At 38.6% G+C, this 19,826-nt stretch overlaps 2 protein-coding genes across 3 annotated transcripts; one reads left to right on the forward strand and one right to left on the reverse strand.

Moving 5' to 3' along the window:
- Positions 1-467: 467 nt before the first annotated feature.
- On the forward strand, positions 468-18,149 carry LOC119550577 (meprin A subunit beta). Of its 2 annotated transcripts, none has more exons than XM_037859369.1 (4): positions 468-550; positions 16,298-16,823; positions 16,883-17,586; positions 17,696-18,149. In XM_037859369.1, exons 2-4 carry the CDS (start codon positions 16,369-16,371, stop codon positions 18,004-18,006), a joined length of 1,470 nt encoding a protein of 489 aa, XP_037715297.1. In that variant the 5' UTR covers positions 468-550; positions 16,298-16,368; the 3' UTR covers positions 18,007-18,149. The 2 variants fall into 2 exon arrangements, with proteins under 2 accessions (XP_037715297.1, XP_037715296.1); XM_037859368.1 differs by lacking the exon at positions 468-550 and adding an exon at positions 15,893-16,165.
- On the reverse strand, positions 12,255-12,613 carry LOC119550578. Its single transcript, XM_037859370.1, has one exon. It carries the CDS (start codon positions 12,611-12,613, stop codon positions 12,290-12,292), a length of 324 nt encoding a protein of 107 aa, XP_037715298.1. The 3' UTR covers positions 12,255-12,289.
- Positions 18,150-19,826: the final 1,677 nt, after the last annotated feature.

Raw genomic sequence — 19,826 nt, forward strand, 5'->3', positions numbered from 1 at the left:
ATTTAAGAAACCTTTGCTTTCATGTATTTCATAGAATTATTCTTCCTCAAAAAAATTGGCTCAGTGATTTGGCAAGGGACTACTAATTAAAAAGAAATTACCATATTAACTAGAAATTCTTTTGCACATAAAACTGACCCCAGTTTAGCTTAATAAACTAATTAGGCCGACCAATGCAACCAAAAACTTGACTCACTAACAGTGAATTTCCTCGAATTTCCTCGTATTTCACTTTAATTAGCAGTGACGTCATGGGAGAAATGTTCCACGTTTGAAAATTAGTTTGGGGAAAAGCGAACATGGAAATGGTTTTAACGCCGGACTTTGATGAATGTTGTGGGATTGTCAAGCCTAAGTTGGTCGAACAAATGTCAAGCGCAGGTGTACGAAGTGAAAAACTTTTTAAAGCACACTTTTCGGAGTTGAATAAAAAGGAAAAATCCATTAAACTTTCTGCCACCAAGGTGGAAAATGCAACTTCAGCTCGATTATCTCAGCCCGGGGTGCACAAATACACCGAGCGACCTGTACAAAAGGGAAAATCAATAAGGTAAATAAAACGGAAAAGATTTTCCTCTATCTCCTTTGCCCTCGGCCCCTATTTCTCACCTCCCCTCCCTTTTGCCACTGAATGCGATTTCAATTTCTCAATCCAATTTACCTTTGCAACAGTGTATACACATCAGTACACAGACAGAAAAATGTCTGAATTTTGGGAAATAATTGTAATAAATAAAAGATTAAATAAATAAAAAATATTGCGACAGATAACAAAAATTAAATAAACTTTTTGAATTTCATAGTTTAATATCCCTTTTAATATTTACTATTAAATATTTGCAGTGTTGTATCTTTAAATATTTTCTTATCATAAGCTATAAAATGCTTAAATTTATTCATGTGTATCAATCCCAATACCAACACACAAGCACTAATACGAACCAAAGTACAAACACAAAGCACAAGTAAATCATAAAAAGCAGCAGCAACAAACATCTGCAAAGCGAAAATCTGAATGCACAAAAAGAAATGAGAGGAAAAATGTTCCAAGTCGAGGGGAAAAAGGCATAATAATACAAAAAAAAAAGAAAACTGGGAGGGGTTTTTGCTATGCACATAAAAGCGCAAATATTTGCGCAACATTTTCGTCGTCGGCGATGTGGCGATAAAAATCGAACAAGAAAAATATGCAAAACTGAACAAGCAGAAGGGGAAATAAAAACGTCGCAAGAATAAGCCCAAGAAAATAAAAAGAATATATATATATATGATGTGTATATTTGTGTGGGTCCCTCTTTTTGCCACGGATTTGCTTTTATTATTGTATAACGTCAAACATTTGCATGCGGCGACGCCAAAATGTATGCCACACTTTGCTCACCAGCTGCCACGCCCACCCTTCCCAATTGCCCCCGTCCCATAGAAAGCCGCCGCCGCCCCTGGCCACTTTTTGCATTTGCATTTATGTGCGGCGCCAATTCGAGCTGCCACGCCTCCTGCCTGCCCCTGCCTACCGTTCGAAAAAAAAATGCAAATCGCAGCGAAAATATTTCGCACTTCCATGGAACGGAGTAGGGAACCCCTAGCCCATGCCCATCCACCCATCCCATCAAAACCGAAAACCCGAACCCAAACCCACCTGCGATTCCTATCTCGCAGTGAACGAGTGCTCGAATTTGGCCTGGAAAAGTGCTCCCAATTTGCATGGCCTCACCTGGAGCTGAACAAGATGGAAAGCCCTTATTGGGAAAGTGTTCTGTCGGGCAATTGCCCGAATTTAGCAACGATTTCAAAGGAGTAATCAAATTTTTTCAATCTCTACAAATTATACAAGACCCAACAATAAAATACCGAATACTTTGTGTCGAAGGATTTCGATTTACAATGGTAATGGTATCTAATTTGAATAAATACATTTGGCTTTATTAGATTTATCTTTGTAATCAGCATTTTTAAACTAGGAAAATATTACCGCTAAGCAATTGGGTTCATTATCTTTTAAACTGTTTTATAACTTACCCTACCTTTATAAATTGTATATTGCTAAGCCTCTTTTAAATTTTTTTTCTTTTTAGTTGAAGTATAAATATATTTTCAATATTTATAAAATAAAAAAAACAATTTTAAATATTTTCAATACTATTTAGAAAACTTAAAGATCTCGTATATAAGAACAGAACCTATTAATTTTTCATCATATTTATTTTGAAATCACTTATATATTATAGGAAAACGTTAAGTTTAAACAATAAAGCTTATTATTTTTTACAATTGTATTTTACTTATCTACCTTAATAAATTGTATATAACTAAGCCTCCTTAAAAATTGTTTTTTATTTTTACTAGAAGTATAAATATATTTCTAATTTTTATTAAATAAATGAAAGAAAACTTAAAATTCTTACATTAAGTATTAATATTATTTAAAAAGCTTAGAGATTTCGTTTATAGGAACAGAATCTATTAAATTATTCCACGTTTTAGCGCTGTCCTTGTCGGTTTTTGTGTGCTATTCCTTTTTTTAGTTTGGCTAAGCTTCAGAACAGAGCGAAGCAGTTGAATAGAGATGAAATGTAGAATTGTGCGATTTTATGTTCCACTCTCCATGGCTGGCTTAAAAAACGGCAAAATTGTCTGCGACAATTGTAAGTCGTTTGCACAAATTGCAAGTTAAATGGATCCTTGCCGGCGGGTCTGCCGCTCCATTTGATGGTGCAAAAATAGCAGGACGACAAGATGGTCGCCTATAATGCGACTGACAAATGCAAATGAGTTGAGCGGATCGGGCAGCTGACAATCAGTGGAGTATTATCTTTTGCAAAAGGCAGGGGACAGCTGGATTTAAAGTTCCTTGCCACAGTCAGGTGCATTTGAATGGATATTATGGCTCACAGATAGTATAGTGCAATCCATTCAACGTGTCTGTCGGGTTGATAAGAAATCTAATTTAAAGTAAGTTCCTTTTAACTCCCCTAGATTATGATTGTGTCAAAAACTCTACAACTTTAATTAAAACTATATTTAAGCTTATCAAAAGCAGAGTGAACTGTTATTTGCTAAGCTGGGAACTGTAACCCCCATTAGTTTTGACTCTCCATCATATGGGTTGGCAAACTTTTGCCCTCATAAGCTCCATCATGTGGGACAAAAATCTGCAACTAAATGCCCTTATAAATTACAGGCAGCTGTCAAAACTCACGGTTCCTGTTTGCCGTTTTGTAGTATGCAAAACACTCGAGTTAAAAATAAGCCAGCAACCTGAAAACTTAATTAAAGTTTTTTTCTTTCTTTGTTTCTGGTAACAAAACGAAACCCAGGAGTGAAGAAGGAAAAAGGACATGCCAAACAAACAACAAAACGCAGTCTCTATGGGTGTGTGTGTGTGTGTTTTGTATCTGTGTGTGTGGCTGCAGCTGTGTGGGTGGCTGTCTCGTTAAGCCAGCAACTCAAAATGGCGCCCGAAGTCCTGCTGCCTTGTGTTCTCTATGCAATTTGCCAGCCATTTTGCACCTTGCAATGAAAATGTTTTTTAATTAAAAACAAGAAAGAAAACTTTTCCGAAGGTTGTTGAGAATAGTTGGTACTTAAGACTAACTCAATACCCAGTAAATATGGGGTCTATCATGAGTTAAGAAGCCGGTTCATTAGTCCCTATAACGTCCAAAAAAAATATTTTTTCCATTTCCATTTAAGTTTCACATCAATTTTCAAAAAATATTTGAACTTATGTCAAATAATATCTAATTATTTCTTATCAATTTATAATTATTCTTCAATACAAAGTAAAATATTGCTCAAATTAGGTTTATGCGTAATGAGTCATTCAAAAAACTGACAAATAAATAAATCTTTTTAAATAATCTTTCGGAAAATGTATTAATTGAAACCAATCGCTTCCAGAATAATCATTATAACTGCTCCCGGTAATAATCATTATTATTTCTTTGATAAGGAAAAACTCAAAAAGTAATGATAAAATGGTATTATTTACAGGGCCTAAAAAAAGATACATTCAATTTCATCGATAAATACATATTTTAATGATATATTGACAAGCCATAGCTCCCAAATCAACGGATATGGCTGAAATAGCGCATACGCAGGGTATGCCAGCATAAAAGACCGCTTAAGTCGCACTAAGGTGTAGGAAGTGTCTGACATTTAGCGCCTTTGAAAAGTGCTGCAAACAGTTTATAGACATAAACACAAAAATTTGCATATATCTGTGTGACTATGTGCCCCGTATGTATATGTAAATGTATATATAGTATGTACTATACTATATGTGTTGTGCTTAAGACGGGCCCCCGGGCTGCCATTTGCTAATGAATAAGCTAATTTCATTTTGGCCCCAGCAGGGAAAAACGGAACAGGACGCTCTTCGTGTTATTTATGTGGCCGCTGCCTGACTGTCGCCCATTTTAAAACCCTCAAAGTGGTCATTAGAGACTTTGGCTCAGTTGGCAGTTTCAGTTTCAGTTTCTGTTGCTGTTCCAGCAAACACAAAGAGAGCGAGCGAAATGAGACAAAACAGTGGGGCTGCACTGCGTATACTTAATTTATATATATAGGCAACGCCTCCAACCGCCCCGTTGCACGTTCAACGTGCCACGTTCAACAATAGTGGCCACTAAAAGTGAGTGAGAGTCCGGGTCTAAATATACGTAAATACATACATATGTACATAAAATGTTCAGGCCCCCCAACTATATTTATATCTAGTTGCGTACGTGCAGAGTGTTGCTGTAAATGCAAATTAAGTCTTTTGCAGCACAATATATAGTATAGTGTAGCGCCAAACACCCAGGGTGTGGAACCCTGGGATATTGTGGGTTAGTTGGCCCAGTGCCGCATTACGGCCAAAGTGTTGGAGTTACGTAAGCCCGAATCCATTAGTTGAAGCAGCTAAATTAAAATAAAGGACTGCCTTGCTCCAACCCGAGGGAATTACGAAATCAGTGGGCGGCGATGGGTGTTGCTCGATGGGGTGTTGGCTGTCAACAAGTGTCTGGGTGTTCCATTAATCTGCATTTCCAGGTAAATGCAATTTGATCAATTTAAAAGTCGTTCGTAAGCTCCAGCTGCTTTCCCTGAAAAGTGTGCTTCGAAAAGTCACTTGAAATCAATATATATAATCTTGGTAAACAACATTTTATTAAGAATCGAAATGTATAAGTGTTTTATTTATTACGAATAGAAATGGTTTAAATACATATGTACACTCAAAATATAAAAGAAAGATTTAATACCGGTTGTATTTAAAGTATACCCGAGGCAGTATTGAAATAAGAGTATAAATTCAAGATTAAATACAGTTTCATTTATATATTAAGGAGTCTTTAATTGGATTTGTAGATTATATTTAAGCCAATTAATTTCAATTTAATACTCTTCTTATCGACGTCAAATCGATACTCAATAGTGTAGAGTTCATGTATTAACAATTGCTTTTCTATGACTATTTTTTTGGTGTACATATGTGAAGGATTTTGCAGAAAATGTTTTATTTTATTTATAAAATGTATCAAATCGATAACAGTTTTGCTTTGTTAATAACCAAATCAAGGTTTAATATTTGTGTTGAACCACTTTGCCATGTGATAAATTGGCTATTTCAATTTGTGCAAAACGAGAGAGACTTTATACAAGCTAAAAATATTTCAGAAGACAACTGCACATCCAACAGGCAAACAATCAACCGACAAGTTGTCCAAGAAAAGTGGCAGGAAAAGTGCTGAACAGGGGGACAGCTGCATCAACAGCGTTTTTGCATTTGCTGCCAAGGCTAATTGACATGAATAAATGTTACGCAATCAGCAGGATAATAAATTCAATGGAAAAGCGGGGCAACATTTTCATTTGCCAGCAACGACTTTGTATAGGACAAAAAGGAAAAAGGCTTCGCTTTGGAGATACCCTGCTTAAGATTCCATCTAAGGTCCTGGCAAATTTATATCATCTTGCCGTCGTGTTTACTTGGTGATTCCCCCTTTTTTTGACTGGGTGCAAACTCGAATGGGAAGCTTTATGGCCCTCGCACACACATATATGCTCCAAAACGTGACGGGTCCTGGCAGCAAATAAATTTTACACCACCATCAGCCTGGCTCCTGTTGCAGCATCCTCGCGCTCCTCCTTGGGATCCTGCCCCCTTTTCTCATCTTCCGGCTGCCGCTTTTATTGCTCGCCGGTTCAGTGTCAGTGTGTCAAGCAGGCTGCGATGTGGAATAATTCGCAAAATGTCATTATTAGTTTGGATTTTGCGCAACAGCAATGGGGGGGGAATGGGAAAATGGAACAGAAAACAGGAGCAGTCGGCAACACACTTTGGGAAAATATGTGGTAAGGTCCCTAGAAGCATATTAACACATTACAAAAATATTTCATTAAGTATGTTTGTAAAAATATAAATAATAAATTATAAATATTTTCAAAACGGATGTTCATTGTAATAGATTTTTAAAATTTAACTTAAGCTGTAAGTATTTCAATATGTGCAAAAGTTCTAAATAGCCAACTATGATTTTTGAAATATTTTACATAAAGATGTAATGACCATTAAACAAATGTTATAAGATAATATTGAAATTATGAACATTTTTTAAATTCTTCTGTTAGATTTTTTTTATAATGTTTTAAAATATAATTATAGGGTTTTCATGAAAGTTTCTGCCAGTGTACATACACACGCACATCAGACCCCGTCACGTGCCCTATGTGTTTGTGGATATGGGTTGAATGATAATGCCGGCCCAAGGCCCTTTCTCCCATCCATCCCATCTTCAACTGGCCCCTCCTCCTTTCAGTCGTACATCATCATCAGGAGGCTTCAGAGTAAAGTTTATTCGACTCCCCTTTGTTATTCTTGTTGCCTTTCTCTGCACCTGCAGGACACGTAGAACATTTGATGGGACCGCCTCTTTTTACACACCCACTCTCTATTGTGTGCCATATGCATAAGTAAACAGTGAAATTGGTTTCCCCCTGGTCCCTGGCAAATACACAGACATACATATATCAAATCGTCCCACACAGGAATCCATATATTCGTTTAACTATATGATGGATGGCGGTATGATAATAAGCAGATTTTAGGGGGGATCAAGCTGATTGACTGATGCCCCACAAAATTTGCCTTCGGGCCCGATGAGATCCACCGAAATTAATTGGATTCTTTATGGGATACGAAAGAGTTTCAATTGAAATTCAAGTTTTTTATGTTTCGCCATCAAAATTTAAATTGATTGCGAGTAACGTAATCCCAAAGCAGCTTATAAATATAAAATTTATTTTCCCGTGCTGGAACTTGAAAGTAGAGATAAAAAAGGTTTCATTTCAATTAATAAATCAAAAACGTGGATAGAAGTTTTTTTGTCATTAAAAATGTATACTATCTTGAACAGATGTATGTAAGTGCCTAATAATTTAAATTACCTTTTTTAAAATTCCAAAAGTAATTGAAAAGTAATTAAAAAGAACTGTAGTATCTACCCAATCCATTCCCCCTATTACAATCAATAATAAAGTAATTTTTTAAGAAAGCAATTAACAATAAATTCATTTCGTATTCCCAAGCCAAGTGCCATCTTTCCCATCATTATATGCCTTAATTTCTTAACCCAACGTCCTTCAATTACATTTTGCCACATGTCATAACAGCTGAAACTTGTTGCGGTCACAATTTTGTGGACAAATGGATTCCAGGAAGGGTGTAAGTTACTGAAAGCCCATAACGCAACCAACAATCGATTGACTTCTGTGGCTGAACTTCATTCTGGGCAGGACACAAGTGAGTGATTTTCTGGACTCACCCACTAAATGAAATTACAGTGGTTACATTAATCGCACGGCCAGTTATTCACCCAGTTTGTCAATCAATTTGGGTAGCTACATACATGTCTATCCATCAAACGCATTGCGGGCACGTGTCAACTTTTGTCATCTAATAAAGCTTATGGAGCACTAAATTGGATTTGCATACATTATTGGGTAGGACCTTTTTCACGTTCTAATGTCCTTATTGAAGCAGGGTAATTCCACTCATTTCGGGACATTCACATTGATCAGCCGAAAGAAACCCCGAATTAAGGTATTCCAATTTAGCTTATGGCAATGAATATTTTTCTTATACGTACTGCCACCACTCAACAAGATTTTGGTTGATGTGTTTACTTTTGATTGCCGCAAATGCGATTAAGTTGAGTGACTTCAAAGTGTCTAAACTGGATGTAAATTTTGCCTGAAAAGGAAATTGCCGGGAAAAAGCGAAAGGATGAGAAATTTTCTAATTTATGCTTAATAAGAACCGCAGTCGTAAATCTTCTAGGTGGAGCTGCATGTGTGTGCCTGCCCTGGGGGGTCATAAATAAAAAGCCAGAGAGCTAAGGCTAAAATCTGCACATTAAGTGAGCCAAATGCACCATCACTAGCCCTTTTTTTTGCATCCCTGGCACCGCTTGCATTTTAATGTCCTTCGTGGATAGTGAGCCTAGAGCCAGGCGAAAGGTCAACATAACGCGTTTTCCTGCGGTCGATTCGCATGTGCCCCTCTGATCCCCCGGGACACCCACTTTTCCCTGCGGTCAGTGCAACGGTTTGAAATTACGAGCCAACCAGAAAGGGACACAGCCGTGGGGCATGGCTGAAATGAGATGAAAATATGGCTGCAGTTGACTAGATGGCCATAAACATGTTACATGATCCGCTGCCAAAGGGGAAACTGAGGCCAAAAGCCGACGAGCTGCACAGGGTTGCCAGGCGACCCGGGAAAACCAGCTCATTTGCATGGCTGCATACACAAAAATTAATTGGGGCTTTAAGAATGGATGAGGTTTGGATAAGTGAGCATGCAAGCACTTAGAAAAGGCAAATTAGGCATATTCGGGGGAATACTTACACTAATTATTTTCATATATGACTTCTCTTTTTAGTCGAAAGTGGTTATTACAATTATAAGTATAGACAATAACTTAAAATAATCATATAGGATAGGATTACAAGATATAAAAGGAAACAACAAAAAAAGAAAAAATCATTACCACTTATGTAGGTGTGACTTATTTACTTAATTTTTGATTTGTATAAAAAGCTATTATATAAATTAAATTAAATAAAATTTAATTATCTAATTAGCTGAGAGCCCTATACCTTAATAGAAAAAAATGTAATATTTAGTTAATGACTTTGTATCCATCAAGTTTTTCAATTTACTTTGTGGCTTAGAACCAACTACTATTGCCAGATCTATTTTCCCTATTTAAGCCACTTTGGCGTTGAACGTATCGATTGATTAGTAAAACTTGTCCTGCACTCGGCTACCCATTAGGGGTCCCAATCCCCCTGCCCCCATCTCCGCCCCTGAGTTCCACCCATTCCCGGGAGTGAATTCCAGCAGCCAAGGTCCGGGAAAAAATCAAATTACTCCATTTGCATGCGGCAAGTGCAGAGGAAAAAGGGGAAGGGGAAAAGCCGTGTTGAAGCAGAGTATGTACATGCATAAATAGTTCACGCCCACTGGCTCCACATTGGGCTCACATTACTGAATCCTTGCTGTGCACCACGTGGCGTATGAGTAACGCAACGCCTTATTAAGCCAGCCAACTTTATGGGGCACCCGAAGGCTATCGTGTTATCGAGTGCCGGACCAGTGCATAAAAAATACCGCTTACGCAGGCAAATTATTTTTCTTGTTTATTCTCTACTCTTATGCCGCTACATTTTCGCCCTTTTTGCCTTTTGACACAGAAATGTAAATGAAATTCACTAAACGAATTTTCTTGTTAAACGTCTCAAATGGCCACGCCCCATGCCGAGTCGATTTGGAGTGCAGCGGGGTGACGGGGGAAGTGAAGGTTTGGTGGGTGTTAGTTGACAAACCCTAATACCCTTTTAGGCAGCCATGACAGGCGCCACATTTCTGAATACACAGAGGAAAAAGATGGATTCACCTTATTATTGAAATCTAATAGGTTGTTAAGCACACCATATATACATACATACATATTTGTTATATGGCCAACCAATGCCAATGTATTTGTTCAGTCAAATGTTCAATCATTTTTCGTCACAAAAGTATATTTGAGATCTTTCATATGTTAAAGGTACTACAAATTGTTTCCCGTTTAAAGATACAAATTGTCATTAATTTAAGAACATATTTGATTCATATATTAGATATAAGAGTTACTATTTTCATGAATTCTTAAGCTTGGTTAGCATTTTTTTTCTATAAAGCTAGATATAAATTATCTAAATGATGTCCTCAAAATTATATTAATATTATTTAATAATTAAATGTAAATTATAGTTATTTATTAATCTTGTTTGAATACTTAGGATCACATAGAATGCGTTACCTTATATTTTTGGTTTTGTTCGACTTATATTATGACGACCACTTGACAGCCACAGGTTTAACAAGCATACAAGTCCTTTGCCATGCTGCCACTGCTGCCGCTTCTTCTTCCCCTCCTGCTCCTGATCCTGCTCCTGGCGATGTTTTCGTTGTTATTGTGGAAGGACAACGCTCACTTGGCTTGCCTTTTGTTTTGCAAACAAAGCAAAGTGGGCGGCAGGAAGGGCGGAATGGCAATGGGAGGCCATGGCGGCAGCAAGCCATAAATCAATTGGCAGCGTAGAAAAATTGCAGAAAATTACTTGATATTTACGGTCACTGAGCACACAATAGAGCCGGGCCCACCCACTTGGCGCCCTTCCGCCCACTTTCCGCTTTCGCTGACAGAAAGCAACAAGTATTGCCCGGCATCCGTGACACTCGGGGACAGCGACAGGACATTTGCTGGCCATAATTACACTTGTACCTTGCATCGGGCTTGTGCCACATGTCGTATTAGTAATAAGTGTCAAGGCCAAGGACGTTGTCCAGAGGGGTTTGGGGAGGTTTATCTGTGTATATATTTTTTAATGAACGTCGAAAATAACAACTAAGTACTTGTAGATTGGAAGCGTGTCAATTATTTTTAGCTTATCAAATTGAACGTTAAATGTACTAATAAAACGACCTAATTAATCATCAGATTTTTTTTAATTTAAATATGTTCTCTAATGACTTTCCACTATTATTGTCTTTATTCATTATAAACATGGAACTATAAAGTTAATATGTTTTTGACTAAGTTTGTATTTATTATAAATATGAATCCTTGTATTCATTATGCGAATATTTACTTTTGCTATAACATTTTTTTATCAACATTCAAACATACAAAAGTAACTTCTGGTATATTAGGCAAATTTATTGATTAGAAAATTAAGGAAATTTCGCGGTATTTAAATCATATATTAATAAGCTTGAGCCATTTCTTAAAGACATCTTGCATAGAAAATATCATTGCCTACTTTTAGGCACATTCGGTTCTTCAACTGGAACGATTCATGTCCGGCCTTCGGAAATTAAAAATCTGGGGAAGCTTTTCAGTTTCTTTTGGCAAGGAACCCCTCCTGAACGGCTCCCATGAGCCATGATGCACTACTCTGCCAACGCTCTCCAGGAATAGCCTCCAGCTGGGAGGCAGAAAGCAAATGAAAGAGGGTCCTGGTGGCTCTGCATGTAATTATTCTGTCATCCGAGGTGTGTCACCCAGTTGGAGGAGCATGTGGGGAATGGGTATATGGGCATGGAAACGGGAGGGCCTCCAGTGGGATGACAAAAGACAGGCGGCCAGATGGCCTTGCCCTCTCACCCGGACCCGTTGTTTATGGCCACCCAGTGCCGTACATGTGCCGTAATTGCATTGTTGCCGTTGTAATTACAGGCAAACATGCAGTTAATTAAAATCATTAAAATGCCTTTGCCTCTTTGCCTTTTGCTTTTTTGCCATTTTGCCTTTTTGAGCCACTGAGAGGTATGTAAGACAGCTGAAAGGAGGAACGTTTTAATTTCCGTTGAAGGGAAGGATGTGCCTTTGCAAACTGGCGCCCAACTGTCACATCACCGAGTGCAAATTATTTTGGATTTTTTCTACGTGCCTGGCACAGACTTTTGTTTGAAACTGTGAGGGATACAAGGACGTCTGGGCACGATTTTGGGCCAAGGAATGCTTGGATTGATTTTGATTAATGCTCCGACAGTCGCAAGTCGAGCAAATAATTTTAACGCTTGCCAAAACATTCCCAAGTGACAAGCTCGTGTAAAAGTCAAATATATATAATACACAGACATATGTGCCCATCAAAGACGTTTAAGGGACCACGTGTCAACTGCAGACATGGCAACCAAGTCATTTAAATTGTTAATTGTTCCTGCGGAACTTTGTTTTTACACGCTCCATCAGTCATCATGGGCTGATGGCATTTCGAATGGCACCTCATAGGAGTCGTACACCACCAGATGAACCTTCTCAAGCAGCGAAAGTCCCTTCAGCCGGGCATTCTTTTCACTCTTCAGGCAGAGAAGACCCAATTCCACGCGACACTGGGAGCAATGGAGATTCTGGAACATCTCCCCATTCGTCACTCGGATCTTGTCATTTTGTATCAAGTTGAAGGTCCTGGTCAATAGAATATCATAGGGCGTCTCATTCACTTTGCAGGATTTGTAGCTGATAATATTGCCACAAAATCGGCAGGCATAAACAACCTTAAAGCCAGACATTTGAAGTTGGGATCTTTGGTTTCTTGGATGATGGAAAATTTAAATTTATTTTAATAATGTTTTCTTGCATGACCTTTTGACCCTGGTATATAGTTATCTTTTTTCCAAAACTGTTTTCAATTTTAAATAAATAACATATAATATTAAAGCCATTTATATAAAGCTTAATAGTAATATGACATGTAGAAAATACTTAGGTCTAACTAAATCGATTTTCTAAAACTAATTTCACAGAGATAATAATAATAAGAATTTAATTTATGGACGGGAATATTAAATACAATTTAGATAAATACATAAATTATTTCAAGCAGAAAGTAATTTTAAAGACAATATTAAATGTAGGAACTAATAAAAAAATACTAAAAAATATTTAAGTCAACCCCAATCGAGTTTCTTAATTTGGCTAGGAAAAGATTAGACACCCATAAGTTATAAGCGTTTTTGCGGTATACATGTGTTTATTTGATTACCCAAAACTTTTTCCCAATACCAGTCCTCTTCACACTCCATAAATAAGCAAACCTATTGATGGCAAATCATTTGTGCTAAGTCGAGCCATCATTAAGGATGAACAATCGAAAGGCACATAAAGCATATTTGATGGTCATTGGCAAAGTTGATTACAAATACAATGGCGTATTCATGGCCGGCCACGACGGTGTCCTGCATCCTGAAGACCCCCTCCAGGGTCCCTTAGATAATTAATGAGTTTAGCCCGTGTGCTGGGATGGGATGGTATGGTATGGTATGGGATGTGCCTAGAGAGAAGTGTTGCCATCATCGTCATTTGTTTGTGCGTCTGTTTGCAGCTGTTATTTTATTCAGGCTCTCGCCTTGAAGATAATTTGCGCACGTGCTTTATATTCAGTGCGTGTGTATGGGTGAGTGTCCTTGTTTGGCCGGAAACAGGAGTGCGTTGGTATGGGTACCCCTTCTTTATGCTCCGGTAATTGCGAGCATTTGTCTTGGGCGTATAGCCAAATGTACCTAAACCAAATTGCGAATTCGAATTTCTAACTGGCGCCACAGCAACGGGGCCAATTAAAAATGTATGTTCCCTGAGTGCCAAAAAGGTGTAAGAACAACAATCAAGGATAAAGAAAATGGTTGGGGTAAGTTCAGAAGAACATTTTTAAGGAAAATGGTTTCGTTTGGAAAATCATTTCAATTATGAAAAAGTAAGTTACCTTATCTAAAGAGAGAAAGAAGAAATAAGGTAACTTCCCTTTTTATTCAGATCATTAATAAATGTAACAAATAAAGAAATTAAATTAATGCATTTTCAGAAGTACCAATTAATCATAATTAATCCATAACAATAAAAGAATGGAAGATGTTTTGTCATTAGGAAATGAAAGCTAAAACAATATATTTTACAAAACGGAAGTAAAAAAAATACAATAAAAATATCAAGGTCTGGAATCGAAAAAGAATGGTGATAAACTATAAAATATTACCAGAAACTTGATTAAAGAAGAAGAAATTTTAAGGATGTTTTTCAATTAGGAAATGGCCGATTAGAAATTTCGTATATAAACTACTCTGTTAGATTTGTAGTCATTGGAGAGCCAAAAGATTAAGCCAACTTTTTATAAGTGGTCCAACTAGAACAACAAATTAATGAAAACTAAGTTGAACATTACCAAGTTGCCAAAGTTTTCCCTCTCTGTCGCTCTCTCTCTCTCTTTCTATCTGTCTCGCTTCTCTTGGCCTCGTTTTTCGGCCATGTTGGAATCGGCTGCTTGAACAGCCGCCCATTTCCACCATTTTCCTCAGACCGAAATTGATGAAAACGAAATTGATGTTGACTCCTGGGTGAAAAGGAAGGATGGAAGGAAAAGGATGTCGAAGTCGATGTAGATGCGGTTAGCGCTGCCTTTTTGGCCAAATAACGGCGACAGGCAAAGGGAATGGGGAAAGCTTTTAGCAGATACTTTACGCAAATCCCATGGGAAAACATTGGCCCACTTTTCGGCACAGCGGCCCCATCATTAAAAGTTAAAAAGGATTTTCAACGGATTTACGAATTTGAAGCTGAGCCCCAAAGACAAACAAAGCCATCAATTTACATATGCGAGCAGGTCAGAGCTGAAATTCTGGGCTTCCAGACGGCCAAAGAAATACAAAATTCAAGAAACACAATTTAAGATGCAGCCAGCATTTTGTAGGATCTAGGGGATGATATAGGGGGCATCAGGGTTGGCTAGGGTGGTCTTGGGTGGCTTGGGGCCACAGAAACAAAGCCAAGCCAAGACTGTCAAGTAGTCGTCGTCCCGCATCCACTTTCAGAAGTCCCAGTCCCAGTCTCACTACCACGTCCTCGGCCATTTCCACTCGTAGTCATCGTCGCAAGGACCTTGAGTTGTGCCTTCCTCGCCTTTTGCCTTTGTTGTGCTAAACTTGTGGATTAGCTAAATGCAGGCAGGGCATGCCATGGCATGCAGGCGGCTTCATTCCGGTAAGCCAACCCCCCAACCAACCCAGTCAAGAAAATAACCCACCTTGCCACCCATCCACGCCCTCATCTTTATCCTCCCCCCATAAGGACGCCCACTTAAACCTAAACATTTCGCCTTGTTGAGTTTTTATGAGCTGCTCATGTTGGCGTTTCACTTTTCTCTTATTCTTACTCGGTCTTTCATTTGCTTACACCTGATGTTCAGCTTATTTTTACCTGCCCCTAGAGGAGTCCACCACCCTTGTAAAGAAAAATGGATGGGGTCTTCTTAATGACAGAAATTGTGCGTTACCATTATTCGGAAGAGTGGATTGCAGTAAATAAAACACTTTCGGGTATGGGCTGTTTATTTACGGATTACGGATAAAAAACCATCAGGCATATGAATTCCTTAATTTTTAAAAAGTTCCTGCCTTTTTCATTCGTTTTTTGTTTAATCAAAATAAATGAAATGTCACCTTATAGTAATGGTGGTAAAAATAAGTTTGAATTCCTTATCCAGATTAACAATGGAGTTGATCTATAGACACAAACTCTTTAAATCTTCAAATTTGAAAAAAAAAAAAAAAAATTTTATATATATATTTTAAAGGGTGTATTTTTCGGAACCACAAAAAATGGTTTTGAATTTCACTAAAAATGTTCACATAGGAACCTACTAAATTATCGATTGCAAAAAAGGATCGATGTTTCAAGAAAAATCTGAAAAATCAAAACAAACGGTAACACAGATTTTCCTGCAGCTGCCAAAAACAGCTGACTAGAAAACTCACCCTTACCAGCTCAATTCAAAACACAGTCAAGCATCGAATGGCAGCTGTGTTTACAACACTCTTGAATATAAACATCAACTTCAGAAACATTCGCAAATATGGAATTTTTCTGGGCTCTGGCATTTCTACTAATATACAGTATAGAGAACACAAATGGAAACTGTGAAGGATCTTTAGATTTGGAAAATGGCCGTATTTTTAATACAGTGAAGAATTTTGCGATCTTTCGTTGCAATCTCGGTTATATTTTGCAAGGAAATACTTTTCACTCCTGCTATCCAGAAGGTCGTCTTCGGGGTGAAAAACCATTCTGTGCCAGTGAGTTTCTGCAAATTTGCAGCGCTTGAAAAAGAATATGAAAATCTAAGCAAAATATCAAAGTTTTATACAATATTGAAATGATAATATAATGTGTATACTGTAATTCTCATTATTCCTTTCTCTTTTTAGGGAGCGGCTGCGAAAAACTCAAGGATCCTGAAAACGGACGAGTTCTTGATAATCCCTTGAAAGCGGAAGTCATGTGCTTAGATGGTTTTGTGCTGGTTGGAAGTCGCACTGCCTACTGTGATGGAGAAAAGTGGAGTACTCAGCTGGGGTCCTGTCGAAGGAGCAATCATACGAAAGATCACTCCTGTGACTTCGAGACCGAAGATTTGTGTGGCTGGGAGGCGGAGGAGAGTGTCTGGTTATCGTGGAAGCGGATCAGCGTGGTGTCCGACTTTCATGACGTAAGAACGGGACCCCGATACGATCACACTGTCGGCAACAGTTCAGGAGGACACTATATGCTCATGGAATCCCGATACCAGTCTAATGGCTACTACCATTTGGTATCGCCTATCTATCCGAAGTCCCTCTGTCTAAAGAACGCCTGCTGTTTCCGGTTCCACTATTTTATGTTCGGAGCAGGAGTGGATCGGCTGGTGGTATCCCTAAAACCCGTTTCGATGCGAATTGAGAACATGTGGAACAGGTTCGGAACCATAAAAAATTTTTTAATTTTGTATTCCATTCAATAATTGATACTTTTAGTACTAAAAAATTTGAGGTGACCGGCTCTCAGGGAACCCACTGGCTGGAGCAAACAATAACCATCGACAAAATGCAGGAGGATTTTCAGGTGGTCTTCATGGCCAAGGATGCGAGGTACCAATTCGGAGACATTGCCATCGATGACGTCAAGCTAATGACGGGCAGGGAGTGTGAAGTGGGTGGGTATACCACATCCACCGAATCAACACCATCACAAATAACCAGCAGCGAAGAGCCATTTGTCTATGACATGATGAGCTGCACTGGTCGTTGTGGATCCAAAAGTCCCGCGATCCCACTATTTTCCGATGAGGGTATCATCTTGGGTTGTGGATGTGATGATTCTTGTCTTCTGGACGACGATTGTTGCCCTAATTTTTTCAAAGAATGCGTTAAGGAGCTGGACATAGCACCAGATGATGATCTAAGCTCACCAAAATTAACAACCTCTTCACCAAGGCCAACAGCAACCTCCTTAAGAGTAAAAACAGATTCTACAAAAACCACAATGCAGAGTTCTAAGACACCAACGACTACGACGACTTCAACAACGCCCAGGACAACAACGATTTTAACAACATCAGAGACAACAAGTACAAGAAAATTGAATGCCACTTTAACCGGAAAAACAGCAACCAAAACGGTTTTTGCAAAAACAACCACACAAACAACTACAACAACATTAATTAGGAAACAGATTGCAGGTAAACATTTAATTTTATTCATATTAATAATGATCTAATGATTATGAATATTATTTAATTTCACTAAAATGGTTTCACATTACTTTACTATACATTTCAAATTCACCAGAAACCGCCTCATATAATCGGACAACGGATGTTGAACTTCAAGGCCACATGGATATAAGTAATGGTAATCCCAGCCCAGCCCTAATAGTTCTCTACCTGCTCGTCGGCGTAGTCCTGGTGTTAGTATTGGCCAATGTCAAACAAGCCTGCAACATCCTTTTTAAGAGATCAATACCTAACGAGAAGGTAGTCAGTTTCCAAAAGGCATTTGGAACTGTAAAGAAAGCGAGGGGATCGTCCCAGAATCGGGATAGCATGGATCAGCATTTGTGCGATACCTCTACCGAGGACTTGGATTATGAGGACATATGATACTGTACGTATTAATGTCAGAGTAAGTGTTGAGTGAAATAACAGAAACAATGTTTGGGACTGAAAAATTTAAGTATACTACATAATATTATAGGGTGTGACACTGAAATATCTCTTACTTCAACATAAGTTCCATTCGGATACAGCCCGAAAAGACTTCTGTGTCACACACGAATATGTTTTTGTACCAACCTAGAAAATAAATAAGATATTTGTATAAAAGGAACCAAATGTAATCTGTCTGATAAATAGATAATAAATAATATACACACATATATGTGTATGTGTTACATGCGTAACCGCTTTTTAACGGTTAATTTTAACTAAATATCTTTAATACGGTTTGTTTTCTACCTATGATACTTTTCCGTCCCCAACAGACAACTAATAGAACTATAACCATCTAAAACTCAGGTAAAGGTATGCGTTTTCTGCCTTTTAAGTCTACATGTTCATTATACGTAGTATGCATTTAGCCATTTCAGTTTACCCAATCTATCTACATAGTCTTAAAGCAAATATTCAACTTTCTCTTGCTCATCTTTTATATGTTCAAGTTCTATAAAATTGGAAGGCTTAATTTATGTCTGTGGAACTTTATTGTTGCGTAATCTCAATTTACACCTGTCCGAGAGTTAATTTAAGTGCCGTTTCGCGTTCAATAAATTCCCGTTGAGGAATTCAGAGTCATTGATTGCTTGGTGGACGGCTGCTCTCGGTGGAGGCAGTTCACAGCCATTTGACGCCACCCCCAATTGAATGCATTTAATTAAAATACATTTGGACAGGGCTCACGGGATTTTCCATCTGGCCATCTGTGTCCCCTAATGAGGCCATTCGATGGGCATCACATTCCGTTTCCATTCGATTGCACAACAACGCCCAAGGGGCCACGCCCCCAAGGCCAGGAATCAAAATCACTTGAATGCAATAGGCTGGAATAATTCGAGAGAGGATGGGGGGATGATTCCTGACCGCCCCAAATGCCCAAGAAGGCGATACTCAATGGGGCGTTAATGAAATAATTAACGCATAAATACAATTTGCTGGTCAGAGTTCAAGGAAACAAGAAACGGCCCATGAAAACCGCCCAAAGGGCCAGCAAATTTACCACAACTGCTACAAAGCCATCAATTTGCTAGACCACTTTCCATGCCCCCGAATCCCCTTTGAAACCCCCTCCCCCCTTTTTTTTAAGGATCCGATGAGGCAGCGAAGCATGCAATTTGCTGGCTTATTTATGGGGCCCAAGATGGTCGCACTGGCCAAGAAGCAGTTGGAACTACGAGGCAACCACCCGACCATCCGACGGAAGCATGAGCAAAACTTTTGCAAAATAAAAGTTTTCCGCTATTTGATTTGTTGGTCATTCGGTTTGCCAGCTTAGACCAAAAATCTATTGAGCCAAAGCCAAGCGGACCAGTTAAAAGCATTAGCCGGAGATCGGGCAAAAGCCACAGTTACTCCCACAGAAAAATGCAGAAAATACATCCACTGACAATAAAATTCAGCAACTGTTTGGCTTGCACATCCTGCTGCGCTTTTGTTTGTCGAGCAGCGAAAATTTACAATTTCTGGCGGTCCTGGTCGGGCAGGATGTTCGCCGTCGGTCAGGATGGCCAGGATGCGCTAGAAATGGCTTCACTTCCTCTCGCGCTTCTTTATGGGCCACAGCTGGAATTTAAGGCCGCCCTTAAGGAGCACCTACATATGTATGTATTCGCTGGGTGGATTCACGTTTGATGTGCTGATGCCCGAGATTGTTTGGCCAGTCAAACGAGTGGCTCTAAAAATACACAGGCCGAGCTACCCGTTTCACT

The sequence above is a fragment of the Drosophila subpulchrella genome, chromosome 2R, assembly GCF_014743375.2.
Source record: "Drosophila subpulchrella strain 33 F10 #4 breed RU33 chromosome 2R, RU_Dsub_v1.1 Primary Assembly, whole genome shotgun sequence".
NCBI lineage: Eukaryota > Metazoa > Arthropoda > Insecta > Diptera > Drosophilidae > Drosophila > Drosophila subpulchrella.